Consider the following 13,451-nt stretch of genomic DNA (forward strand, 5'->3'; position numbering starts at 1 on the left):
TATTTACTGAGATCAACTAAAAAGACATGAAGTATTGAGCACAATTTTGAATTCAGGTTAGATGTTAAGCAAAGCATCCCCAAAACAGCAGGGGTGGGAGAGAGAAAGATTTTCAGGTCAGGCATGATTTAGGAGTACCTTGTCTGCAGTCTGCAATATTAAAAATGGAACAGAGAAGACTATACCTGATACAAAAAAATCTATGACTGAGACAGAGCTGAATAACTGCCTTTAACGTTTCAAAATGAAACTAGCCATTTCTCTTTCACCCAAGTAAGCCTTTAACCAGGCACTGTCTAACCTAATTACAACAGCATAATACCCAGAAGATACACTTCTGGGTAGCAGTGATTTTGAACAGGATCTTGGGGTGGAGTGTAAGTTAAATAAGAGCAGCCAGTGTGATGCAGCAACAAAAAAAAGTCTAATGCGATCTTAGGGTGTATCCACAGAGGTATAACATCCACATCACAAGATGTCATAGTTCCGCTGTACACACTGCATTGGTCAGGCTGCACCTATTGTGTGCAGTTCTAGAGGCCTCACTTCAAAAAGGATGTGGACAGAATCGAGCAGGTGCAGAGGAGAGCCACGAGGATGATCAGGGGCCTGGAGACCAAGCCCTATGAGGAAAGGCTGAGGGATTTGGGCATGTCTAGTCTGGAGAAGAGGAGGTTGAGAGGGACCATGATTGCTCTCTTTAAGTATTTGAAGGGCTGTCCCTTAGGAGGGCAGCAGAGGATATGGCTCGCAATAATGAGTTTTAATTATGGGCGGAAAGGTACTGGTTGGATATTAGAGGGGGGAAATTTACAGTAAGAGTTGTTCAATAGTGAATCAGCTTCCTAGGGAGGTGGTGAGCTCCCCCTCACTGGCAGTCTTTAAGCAGAAGCTGGACAAACACTTGTCAGGGGTGCTCTAAGTTGATCTTGCATAAAGCAGGGGATTGTACTAGACGGCCTGTATGGCCTCTTCCAATTCTATGATTCTATCACACACACACACACACACACACACACACACAAAGGTCAGAAGTTAGAGCAGCCAAGAACAGTTAAGGCAAATACAACAGATTTGAGAGAAGGAGACAAAACACAGATGAGACATGACACATTTGGTTATGATTTTTAAGGGGAAATTAAGCATTCTGCCTCCCCGAGGGAAAATCTCACTTGTAACAATTTTGGGTCTGAGGGTTATACTCTGATGTAAGTCAAGCTACATTGGGGATTCAAGGAACTGAGCGACAAGAAGATTGATGAGGAGTTTTGCATCCAGGGTTTTAAACAGTCAAATGAGTCCTTAAGGTTGTTACAGGCTATGGATTAATTTAATTTCCTAAAGTATAACTTGAAATATCAAGTCACACATCATCTCCCTATGCATTTAAATTATCTTGCTATGTGGTCACAATACCTATAGAAACATATGTCTGGCCTACAGTAAATACATTCCCTATACATCTGTTGAATCTTCATATTATCAGTCAAAGTACCCTAAGGGACACTTTGGGGGGAGCTGTGTGGGCAAAAGGGAATAGCTTTCACTAAAGCTTGTCTTCGAGGACAGTCTTCTGACAGAGTCCATTTGTACAGGTTTGATTCAGGTTTAGGCGTGGACCAGGTTCAAGACCCAACATTCCAGATGTTTCACTTACTAAGAGATGGTCTGATTGGTGTTAGGGACTGTACTTAGGCAACTTCCTAATGTTCTGAGACGAGCTTTGGAGACGGTGACCCAAAACTCATTCAGGAGTTGAACTCCTGGTATTTAAGGGGTAACAGAGAAAACCAATAAGGTTTGCTTTAATGTCAAAATGACCAGGCAAAGAGATACTGGGTCTTTACTGGAAGACCCTCAAAACTGGAAAAATCAAGAACTGCTTTGGCCAGGATGATGTCAGTTTTTGGTATGAGAGGAAGATATCCTGAAAAGGGTATAAGTGACCGGAGAGCTCTACAGAGGGAAGAGGCCTATGGTCTTTCTCTTTCAGGTTATCCTCTACTTTCTAAAAGAATGCTGATATAAATTATCTCAATCGGACTGCTTCAATTAAAGCCAACTCATTTTATTATTGCTCTTGGAAACTGGTGAGATTACCGTAATCTGGTATTACAAACAGTTAGCATTGTGGTAAGAAGAGTCAGCATCGAGGTACAATGTGTAAGAATTTATTGAGATTTCTATTTTGAGGGAATTTGTCTTCTTTGGTTGAGATGAGCTAGTGGAGTATTCCTGTTTGGGGGGCTTTATCTTCTTGGGTTGAGAGGAACAGTTGAGTATTTAATTCATAAAATCTGAGGGTTTTGTTTTGTTGGTTTTTTTTTTTTGAGAGAGTTGATCCTCTTGGATTGAGGAATCTGTAATAAGAAGTTGAAAAGCAGGAATTAACTTTGTCTTAAAATCTTCATTGTTGCAGCTGAAGTAAACTTCGTTAAGTAACATCTAGATTGTGTCTGGCTCTTTTTACACTGGATTATAATTCTTTTATACTAAGGATAAAAGATCCCTTGAAATTCAAAGTTAGCCTGGGAGCAGACAGGTTAACCGATCTTGTGCCCTAGTAGGAAAGCCAAACAAGAAACTACACTGTGTGTTGTCTAAAGATGAACAGGCTGTTTTCCCCCTTTGACAAAACAATTATCTTCAACAGCACCTCCCTTATATACCTCATTCTTGCGTTCTATTAATCTTCAATCCTGGCAGCCCAGCCACACCTTCCGGTACGGTAGCCGACCCGGGTCAGTCCGCTGCAGCAAGAACAGCGCCAGAACTATACAATTTTTAGTCATTCACAACGTCAAGCTCTCCATACAATTTTTAGTCATTCATACAATTTTTAGTCATTCACAACGTCAAGCTCTCCATACTCGTGACAAACCTCTACAATGACGCTGGAGTCCAGTAGCCGCTACACCCCGTATTTGACGTTTCTACTTTGCCGCCGCACACTAACGCCGCTCTAGCCAGCGCCTCTCTGTCGCTCGTTCACTCCAGCACTCCCTATGAGATTACTTCTCCCTACGGGGGTGGTGGCACCGCCCTCTCCTAACGGCGCGTGCGTGCGGCGGTTTTGCGCTCGAACGTCCCCTCTCCCCGTTCGAATCCCCGCCCCTTCCTTTCCAACCGCCGAGAGAAACTAAAAGGAGGGAAGTTGTCTCGCGCGTTGTATTCTTCCCCCCCCTGCCCACTTCTGAGGGCTGGTTTATTGTTACCGGCTGTGTTTCTCGCGCGATCTTGAAGATGGCGGCGTTCTGTGAGGAGTTCACGTTGTGTACTGTGGCCGGTTCCGGGGGCTGTGCTCTCCCCCAGGGACCGTTGGGGTTGGAGCCGGACGGGGACCGCGTGTTGCTCACTGACCGAGGCAGGACGGTCACGCTGTATAAGGTAAAGAGGCAGTTGTTGCCCCCGCTTTCCCCCTCCGGGCCTTTATGGCTCTGGTTCTGCTGCCCGTGCTGCTTACCTGCTCTTTAAGTGAGAGTGAATGAGAAGAGCCAGACTCCTATGACACGGGTGTGGTAGGAGTGGGGGGGATCCTTTTTGCAGGCATTTTTGTATGCAGATCCAGTTCTGTTGCAGTCATTGCACTATGTTAATTGTTCTCTTCACTTTTAAAATCCCCTTTTGCTCTACTTGTTCTCCATCTCGTCTTCACCATTATCAAGTAAAGCCTACCAGGCAGGGTTGTTGTAAGGGTAGAACAGAAGAGGGAAGAACCATGTATGCTATTTAACAGAAGGTGGCGTTCAAGCTTTATTATATCACGCTCAATAACATCATGTCATAACAGTTGATAGCTTTGTTGGTTTCTTTCCTCTCTAAGGTTTCTGACCAAAAACCGTTGGGTTGCTGGTCTGTCAAACAAAGCCAGGTCATTACTTGTCCAGCTGTGTGCAATTTTGAAACAGGAGAATTTGTTCTTGTCCACGATGATAAGGTATGGAGCTGTTGTTTTAATTAATGTGACTGGTATGCAAGAAATGCTGTATTGCATTCTGTGACCTAATTGGGGACAGGGTAAAAGGCGGAATAGCCTGGAACAGGCATTAAACAAATAATAGTACTGAAAAAAACCATGACATGCCTTAAAGATCCTCCAGAACAATATTTTTGAAATCAAAACGTGGAAAGTGTGTGCATTTGTTAACCCATTCCGAGCCAAAATGCCTTCGGAACACCGCAGCACAGGCATTAAATAATAGTACCACAAAAAATAATGGCATGCCTTAAAGACTTTCCAGAACAATATTTTAGAAATCAAAACACGGAGAGAGCACACATTTATTAACCTTTTCCAGTGTCCTTGAGGCATGCCACTGTTTTTTGCGGTAATTTGTTTAATGCCCGTTCCGGGCCATACTGTGATGTCTTGAAGAAGAAGAAGAGTTGGTTTTTATATGCCGACTTTCTCTACCACTTAAGAGAGACTCAAACTGGCTTACAGTCACCTTACTTTCCCCTCCGTACAACAGACATCCTGTGAGGTAGGTGGGGCTGAGAGAGCTCTAAGAACCATGATTAGCCCAAGGTCACCCAGCTGGCTTCATGTGGAGGAGTGAGGAAACCAACCAGATTAGCATCCACCGCTCACATGGAGGAGTGGGGAATCAGACCCGGTTCTCTAGTAGAGTTCACTGCTCCAAACCACCACTCTTAAGTACTACACCACGTTGGCTCACCACTGTTTTTTGTGGGACTATTATATGTTTAATGCCCATTCCGAGCTGTTCCGTGGTGTTCTGGCAGCATTTTGGCCCAGAAAGGGTTAATAAGTGCACCTCTTTCCACATTTTATTTCTGAAATATTGTTCTGGAGTGTCTGTAAGGCATGCCACTGTTTTTTTGTGGAACTGTTATTTGTTTAATGCCCGTTCTGGCTTTTGCCCTGTCTAAGTGTACTAGATATGTGAATGCGTGTGATTATTTTTTACCAAGCTTAATTGAGTCTTTACCAGGAATATAATGAAGAGCTTTTTGTGTCCTAATCTCCTCTGTACATTAGTCTCCAGCCTTTCCAAAAGTGATAGAAAATCTTATGATCTCAAAGTCACGTGCCAGGAAGAGAGGGAGCCAGAGTTATGACTTTGTATGTATCAAAGCTAGGATTGTATGCAAACAGACGCAGGAGTCATAACACCCTTGGTCTCTGCATACGCTCACTAGCAGCAGATCTTTCCAAAAGGCAGCACAAAAGTGACAGCTCAAGAGGGACTTGTGACCTGGCAAGTGAGGCTCTGTGTCCCACCTTAGGGTTGACTCCATGGGTACAAGACCAATGGTCCCATGGCATTATCCCTTTATAAGAACACATGAACCTGCCTTATACTGAATCAGACCCTTGGTCCATCAAAGTCAGTATTGTCTACTCAGACTGGCAGTGGCTCTCCAGGGTCTCAGGCTGAGGTCTTTCACATCACCTTTTGCCTAGTCCAGGGATTGAACCTGGGACCTTCTGCATGCCAAGCAGATGCTCTGCCACTGAGCCACAGCCCCTCCATGTGGAGAGTCTGCAATATGAAAAATAGCTTATTTCTTCAGCATACATTTAGGAGTTAACATGTGCCCTACTGCCATATTTTTATCTTGTTCATGTTTTTATATACAATATTGGTTAAACAGCTAAGCATCATAAAAAGTAATGCCACAATCATATATGTACTTAAGTTGAAATAAACAGGCTGATTTCCATATACACAGAATTAGAATTGGACACTAAATCTTCCTACTGAAGGTGGGTTGTTTTTTTTGGGGGGGGGGGTTTGCACAAGGGTTAGTGCAAAAGGGCAAAACTATTTTGTTGCTCTCCCTCCTCTGTCTCTTTAGCAACTAGCAGTAAATTTGCACTGGCAGAGGTCAAGGCAGGGGCTTTGTTTTTTCTGTTTTACTAACGTTGATTTGTTGCATTAATATTTGTAATTTTAATGTATGTAATTTTCAAATGCAGGGAAACATGGAGTAGAAATTTTTAAAATGCATTTGTTTTTTGTGGGTGTAATTCTGTAAATGTACCTTGGCTCAGAGGATTCTGGCAGTTCTGTAGGCCTGTTGGAGTTATACTCTATGTGGCATATGTCTGCACATGCATGTGTACTCTGGTCAGTGATGTGGGTTTCCGAAATTTAAATAAATAAAGTATTTAAATATTAGCAAAACAAGGCAAATACACCATGTACAAACCTGAACTATGTTCAAGGACTGGGTTTGTCTGTGCTTCATATCCCGTGTTTAGCCCATCAGACATGATTGTTGCACAGCACAACAGCCCTAACAATGATAAATAGACTATATTTACATATGTGGGGTGGAAATTTTTCCATGGAGAAATATAGCACAAACAGATTCATTCTTTCAGCGTCTCAATTTTCATCTGATGTTCACAGATTATTCTGTTATCAGATATGGATCCTTATATTTGCCAAAAAATGGCACTGTATGGCCTGGTGGCCAAGAAAATCAGGGTGAAGCAAATCACGAAAGGTGGTAAAGCTAGATAGAGCATTTTAATTTCTTAATTTTGTTTTTTTATGGTTCTGTACATTTTAACCTGTTATATTATTATACTGTTTTAGGTTGTAATGGCCTATGGCCTTATACAATAAACTTGACTTGACTTAGCAAACAGATTATTGCTCTTTATTAAAATGGTACATTTTTAAAGGTTTTACAGATCTGGAAAGAAGATGACACTAATTTGGATAAAGTATTTAAAGCAACGGTAAGTGTTCATTAGTGTAAAACTGTAGAAGAGGACTTTTTGCCATATCACTCTGAGTAGCTGGTCTATTGGATCCTGCTTAATCAGTCTGAGTACTTCCCATAACACTCTTCCTGTTCTTACTCAAAGACTTTTTCCCTTATCTTTGGCCTGGCCTATGATAGTGAATGCAGTGGGCATTGCCATCTTTCTGGTAGAAGGAATAAAAAGTAAGGTGGTGATTCCCTGTTGGCACATTGCCTGGGATCCTGAATCAATATGAAATCAGTCTTTTTGCTCATTCCTCTGCTGTGATCACAGGGTCTACTTGTGCTGCTACATTGTTGGCACTACGTGCAATTTAAGACAGAAGGAAATCAGATCTTTGTGAGGAGCCTGATATAGTAGCAGCCAGGTTTAAGAGGGAAACAAGACTAGAGAAAAAATAATTTCTATACAGTGGAGCGTAGAATCCAGCCCAGTATTTTCACTTTTAATACTGTTTACCTAACCAGAATTGTAATTTAAATGCTGTCCTAATTGAGTTGGTTCAGAGTTCAAGCAACTGTTTTAATTATTTTGTATTTGTATCCTCCCCTTTTCAAAGAGGTGCAAAATGAACTGCATGAGATCTTCAGGTAGTCTTCTATCCAAATCTTGTTAGCTTCAGAATTAGAATAAAAGCATTGTTCTCTCTGTGTCATTAGTTAATGGAGCAGTGAAGTTGGATAGAGTAAAACATTTTTGCTGATTGTTACAATATTTATTTGTGGGTTTTTAAACCAGGAAACCTGGTTTATTTCCATTTAAACTGCAAATGAATAAAAAATAAATTATGAGGGTTTTTTATTGTGTTTTTGCAGCTGTCAGCAGATGTCTATTGGATACATTCAGTGCCTCATGCTGAACCCCTGGTCCTGTTCAAGAATGGTGCTGTTAAGAGTTTGGATGTTCTGCTAGCAGCACCTCAACAAGAAATTAAAAATGTTTTCTCAAATGAAGTGATTAGGTAAGTGCCATAGTTTGGACTAGCTTCACAATTAAAAGATCAAGTAATGGAGGAGTCATTAATGCAGGTCACTTCCATCCTCACAATTTTGTAGTGCTATCTTTTATTTCCTGTTCATTACTGCAAGTTAAACAAAACATTGCTTCGTAATAGTTAACAAGCCTTAAAAGCTGCTCATTTAGCAAATAGTGCAAAACATAGAAGTGGACCTTAATCCAAAGAGTTCAAGGCTCTTGCCATCAGCCTGCCAGCTTCTTACTCTTTCATCAGGACTTAGCCACTTTGTAAAGGAGGATATGTGAAATCCCACTCACTGGTCTGTTCCCATAAATTTGTACTTAATATTGAATATTTTATGTATGTAACTGACTGTAAGCTGACTTGAGTGTTCTTGCTCTTAGGAGGAGGAGGGCATCTTGCAGATTGGGTAATTCCCACTGGTTGCTTGGGGAGGCAGGAACAAGGTTTCCATTTCCTGTTTCCTTGAGGGAATCTTCCTCTCTTCTTCAGTTCATTTCCTGACTCGCTAGGGGAGAGCAGCAGCGAAGCAGCTCCCTTGCAATTAGGTCTCAGCATTAGAAAACTTCCCTTTTGTTCCTATTCAACCTTGCTACCTTTTCTCTCCACATACTCTCCTCTCAGCTTGCCCTATACCTCCCAAGCTTGTTTAGTGCCTTTTCTCTCGCTGTTTCCTTCCCTCCGGCAGCCCCCCTTTTTCTTGCCAAAACAAGCTGAGGACGACATTATCTCCGATGGGGACCACCTCCTGGGTCTCCTTGTGCCCAGGAACCACCAAGATGACGAGCCCTCCTGCAACCGCAATCGTGGCATAACGGAGGAAGGGACCAGGGGTCAAGTCGATTGCATCCAAATGGAAGAAGACCGCAATGCTTTAAAAAGCCGCAAAGAAGGCGCCCCTGGAATGCATGGCACACAAGGCTACCAATGTGGCACCTAGTGGCCTCGAGGGTATGCCGGTGGCAGCAGACAAGACTCCACTAATCCAGAAGTCTTCGACTTCAACAGAGGTTGCCAAGAGGGGACCCCCCTGCACCAGCAACAGCTACATGGGGGATCTTTGATCTGCATGTAGAAATTGTTAGGAACGCTTTAAGGGCATTCCAGCTACCCTCCCCTGCTCCTTCTATTAGGGTTCGCAGGGTTCCACCTCATGCTCCCCTCAGCAAGGGTCCCAAGACCAATTGGACACCAGGGTGGGGATGCCTTCAAATTACAATGGGCCCCAGGGACCATGGCACACCAAGGCGGCTGGGAAGGCCGTTCCACCTGCCCCCATTTTAGCCTTTGTGAGCAGCCTGCCTCTTTCTCCCCCCCCCCCCCCACTGATGAGGATAGAGAAAAGGGAGAGTCCTCAGAAAAGGACACACCTGTAATAGAGGAAAAACAGAATAGATTATGTAGTGGTGAGGACTTTCAGTCGCTCTTGACCAAAACTATTGCGGCTCTAGATTTATCAGAGGATCCTGAACTAGCAGAGGAACCACAGGGCAAGAGACTCAGGCCTAAGGGAGTTCTTCCCCAGACTCTCTGGTCTTATTAAAGCTGTGCCATGGCAAACAGGCAATTCTCAGACACCTCTAAAAAGTTTTATAATTTCGCCAAACATGCTGCACAGCTACTGCAGGTTCCCCTGGTAGCCGCGCTCCAGTCTTCTGACCTCTTGGCGGAAGACAGGTTGGGTTCTATCAGGGACGCTTTAGATAGCAAGTCTGATTTCGCCTCCAAGAAGGCGCACGAGTGTTCTGCTCTGGCCATGAACGCAGCTGCGACTTCAGCCCTTGTCTCGAGAGGCTATAGTCTGGACACGCAAGCTACAACAGCTAATACCAGCTGATGATAGAAAGGCCTCAGAAGCGATCAGTTGCCTTCTAAAGGCCATTACCTTTCTGGCAGATTTATCCTTTGACATGATAATGTTTGCAGCATGTGCCGTGGAAGCCGGCTCAGCCAGTAGGAGGGCATTATGGCTGAGGGCATGGCAAGCAAACTCTCATTCTGAGGGAATTCTTATGGCATATCCCTTCCATGGAGATAAGCTGTTTAGGGAGAAACTCGAGAGAATCCTGGTTGAAACCAGGGACCGGAAGAAAGCCATGCCTAGACACCTGTGCAAGGAACAGACCTAGGGTGTCAATCAAGATGTGATTGACACCCTCTTGGCCTCTAGAAAACCGGCCAACCCCAGAATCTACAATGTATCCTGTACAGCAGCAGATCTAAGGGCCAGAGGCATAAGGTGTGGTCAGGAGCAGTCCAAGTTGAATGCCGGGTTGTCTTCAGGTTCCAAGCAGCAGTACCAAAAGCGTTATCCAAACGAGGGGTCAGGGTCCAGTCTGGGGTCTGAGTCACATGATCTCAGAAACAGCCAGTGTTCATAATCAACGCTGAGTGTCAGCAACAAATTGTTCCCATAATGAGTCAGCCACAGTAGTCTGCTTAAATAACCCTGAAGTGGATCAGCTGCTGCACTTTACCTGACTCAGTATTCTCTGCCTGCTGAAGCTCATTAACCTCATTGCAGTCATCTGGGAGTGTCCTTTGCTGAGCTTATAGTCTGGTATTTCTTCTCTGATCATGTAGCTATTCCCTGAGTCTTTTACATCTCTGTTGCAGCAGCTCTGGGGGGCTTTCTGGCACTTCCTGAGGCTGCACAGGTAAGTCCCCTGTGCTGGCAGCTGTAGACAAGAGAACGCCCCTTCTGCCTGTGGTGGTTCAGCCTGCTGCAGCTGCTCTGTTCCACCGCCTTCCTCTGCTTCAGGGTCCTCTTCATCTGAGGAAGCCTCAGCAGACTGACTCATGACACAATGCTTACAGGAAGGCATTTGTCCGTTGGTGCCGCTGCAAGCATGCGGACCCCTTAAAGCTGAGCATCAGTCAGCCTTTCTACAGGACGGAGTACAGCAGGGCCTCAAGGCATCTACACTACGCAGGCAGGTAGCCACCGTAGCCTTGAGTAACAGGCCTCCTGTTATTGACACATCCTCACATCAAATCATTTCTAAAGAACGTAACACAGACCAGGCCACCCACAGTCCACAGATTTCCAACTTGGAGGCTACACCTCGTTCTCTCAGCACTCACCAGTGCTCCCTTCGAGCCCCTCTGAGAAGTCGGACTCAAGTGGCTCTGCATGAAGACACTGTTCCTGACATTATGTCAGCACGCAAGGTATCCAAGCTGGGTGCCCTGTCAGCAAGAAAGGGCTGTCTTCCATAGAGATAAGATTCTCTGCTTGGACCCTACATTCACCCCTAAAGTCAGTTCCCTTTTCCATAGGCAACAGGAGATCCTCCTTCCTTCTGTCCTCACCTTCAGCACGACAAGGGGGAGTGGCACACCCTGGACCTACATCGGGCCCTACACATCTACATCAGGCGTACTGAGCCTATTAGACGATGAGATGCACCAAACAAAGGGAATACAATGTCGAGAGCAGCCATCAGTACCACCATCCAGCAGTGCATCAAACAGGCATACAAGATGAGTGACATCCCTATGCCCCCTGGAATTACGGCTCACTCCATTAGAAGCTCAGCCACCTCAGCTGTGTTTGACCGACAGGCATCACTGGAGGAAATATGCAGGGCAGGATAATACACTACTAGGGGTTGAAAACCTAGATCCATAGCCTAAGATTAGCCCTCTTGAGATAAAAGCTCTCATTTCTAGGTTAAAAAATGGTAACGCTCCCAGCCTAGATGGTATTCCGCCTGAACTGCTAAAAGAAAATATAGACTGGTGGGCCTCATTTTTGGCTCCCCTGTTCACTTATATTGATTCAACTGGACCTATCCCTAAAGATTGGGGGATAGCTATAGTAGTTCCAATTTATAAAAAAAGGCAACAAAAGAGACCTAGAAAATTACAGGCCTATTAGCCTTTTAAGTATCATAAGCAAGTTATACTCTAGGTATCTATTAGATAAATTTGTAATCTGGCTTGAACAAGAGAATCAAATTGCACTAGAGCAAGCAGGTTTTAGAGAGGGAAGATCTACAACAGAGCACTGTCTGACATTACAGCTTACAATTGAAAAGTATGTGGCAAAGGGCCCAACTTCTTTATATGCTGCCTTTATTGATTTAAAGTCAGCTTTTGATTCTATCTTAAGGCCCACCCTTGGCAGAAAATGGAAGCTAATATAGACAGACTACTTTTCTTTTTAATCCGAGCAGTACGTGAACAGTCATCACTTAGAGTGAGATGTAGTCCAAACGGCCATTTTACCAATCCAATAAAAACTTCTAGGGGTGTTAGGCAAGGGTGTCTTCTAGCACCACCATTCAATTATTACTTCAATGACACAGTAAAGATTATGAGAGAGGTTAACTTACATCCACCTAAACTAGCTGACCGACATTTACCAATCCTGTTGTATGCAGATGATGCTGTACTGTTATCTAGAACACCAGTTGGGTTGAGAAGAGCGATGGATAGGTTTGCAGCTTTTTGCGAAAATGAACATCTCGTAATTAACTTTGATAAAACCAAAGTAATAGCATTTGGCTCGTACCCAAAAATTAGGAAGTGGGTTATGAACAGGAGTAGGATAGAGTAGTGATTGGAATGCAAAAGTAGGAAACAAAGCAGAATCAAATGTTGTTGGCAGATTTGGGCTAGGAGCACGGAATGAAGCAGGAGAAAGCCTCGTAGAATTCTGTGAAGACAACAATCTGTTCATTGCAAACACATGTTTCAGGCAACCAAATAGACGATTGTATACATGGACATCACCAGACGGCCAGTATGAAAATCAAATAGATTATATAATTGGAAGCAGAAGATGGAGAAGCTCTATTCTCTCGGCCAAAACAAGACCAGGAGCCGACTGCGGTACAGATCATGAATTGTTAATATCGAAAATCAAGATAAAGCTTAAGAAAAATACCAAAACATTCATAGCACCAAAATACAATCTAAGCAATATTCCCGAAGACCATGTAAGGAACAAATTTGCATACTGAGTTTAAGTGAATGTAAACCTGAAGAACTATGGGTGGAAACTAGAGATATTATCAAGGAAGAATGTGCAAAGACTATTCCTGTAGCTAAAAGAAAAGAAAAACCTCGATTGATGTCTGAGGAAACTCTTAAAATTGCCAGAGATAGACGAGAAGCAAAAGTAGAAGGTGACAGAAATAGAATCAAAAGTCCAACGTTCCAGCAACTCGTGCATAGAGACAAAGAGACCTATTATAATAACCAGTGTAAAGAAATAGAAGAGAACAACAAAAAAGGAATAACAAGAGATCTGTTCCACAAAATCCAAGAAATCAAAAGGAAATTTAAAGCACGGTTAGGCATGCTGAAAGATCAGCATGGAAATACATTAACTGAACAGGACAAAATAAAGAAAAGGTGGGAACAATACACTGAAGAACTATACAGAAGAGATGACAGGATAAAAGATTCTTTCCAAGAAGAATCTTTTGAAGAAGAACCTACAGTTTTAGAAAGTGAAGTGAAAGCTGCATTGAGAGCAATCGGGAGAAACAAATCACCAGGAGCAGATGGGATATCAATAGAGCTATTCCAAGCCACAGAAATGGAGTCCATCAAAATCTTGACAAGAATATGCCAACAGATATGGAAAACAAAACAATGGCCCACAGACTGGAAACGATCCATTTACATTCCAATGCCCAAGAAAGACATCAAAGATTGCAACAACTATCGGACCATCGCATTAATTTCTCATTCAAGTAAAGTGATGCTCAAAATCTTACA

The 13,451-nt window shown here is 43.4% G+C and overlaps 1 protein-coding gene across 1 annotated transcript in view; it reads left to right on the forward strand.

Annotated features, from left to right (window-relative positions):
• The first annotated feature begins 3,243 nt into the window (after window positions 1–3,243).
• Window positions 3,244–13,451, forward strand: part of NOL11 (nucleolar protein 11) — a 34,289-nt gene continuing 24,081 nt past the window's right edge. Inside the window, exons 1-4 of the mRNA XM_056866894.1 lie at window positions 3,244–3,387; window positions 3,824–3,937; window positions 6,659–6,715; window positions 7,558–7,703. Coding sequence (XP_056722872.1) covers window positions 3,244–3,387; window positions 3,824–3,937; window positions 6,659–6,715; window positions 7,558–7,703 — 461 coding nt within the window. The remainder of the gene's footprint in view (window positions 3,388–3,823; window positions 3,938–6,658; window positions 6,716–7,557; window positions 7,704–13,451) is intronic.

Source organism: Euleptes europaea, chromosome 1, assembly GCF_029931775.1.
Source record: "Euleptes europaea isolate rEulEur1 chromosome 1, rEulEur1.hap1, whole genome shotgun sequence".
Lineage (NCBI taxonomy): Eukaryota > Metazoa > Chordata > Lepidosauria > Squamata > Sphaerodactylidae > Euleptes > Euleptes europaea.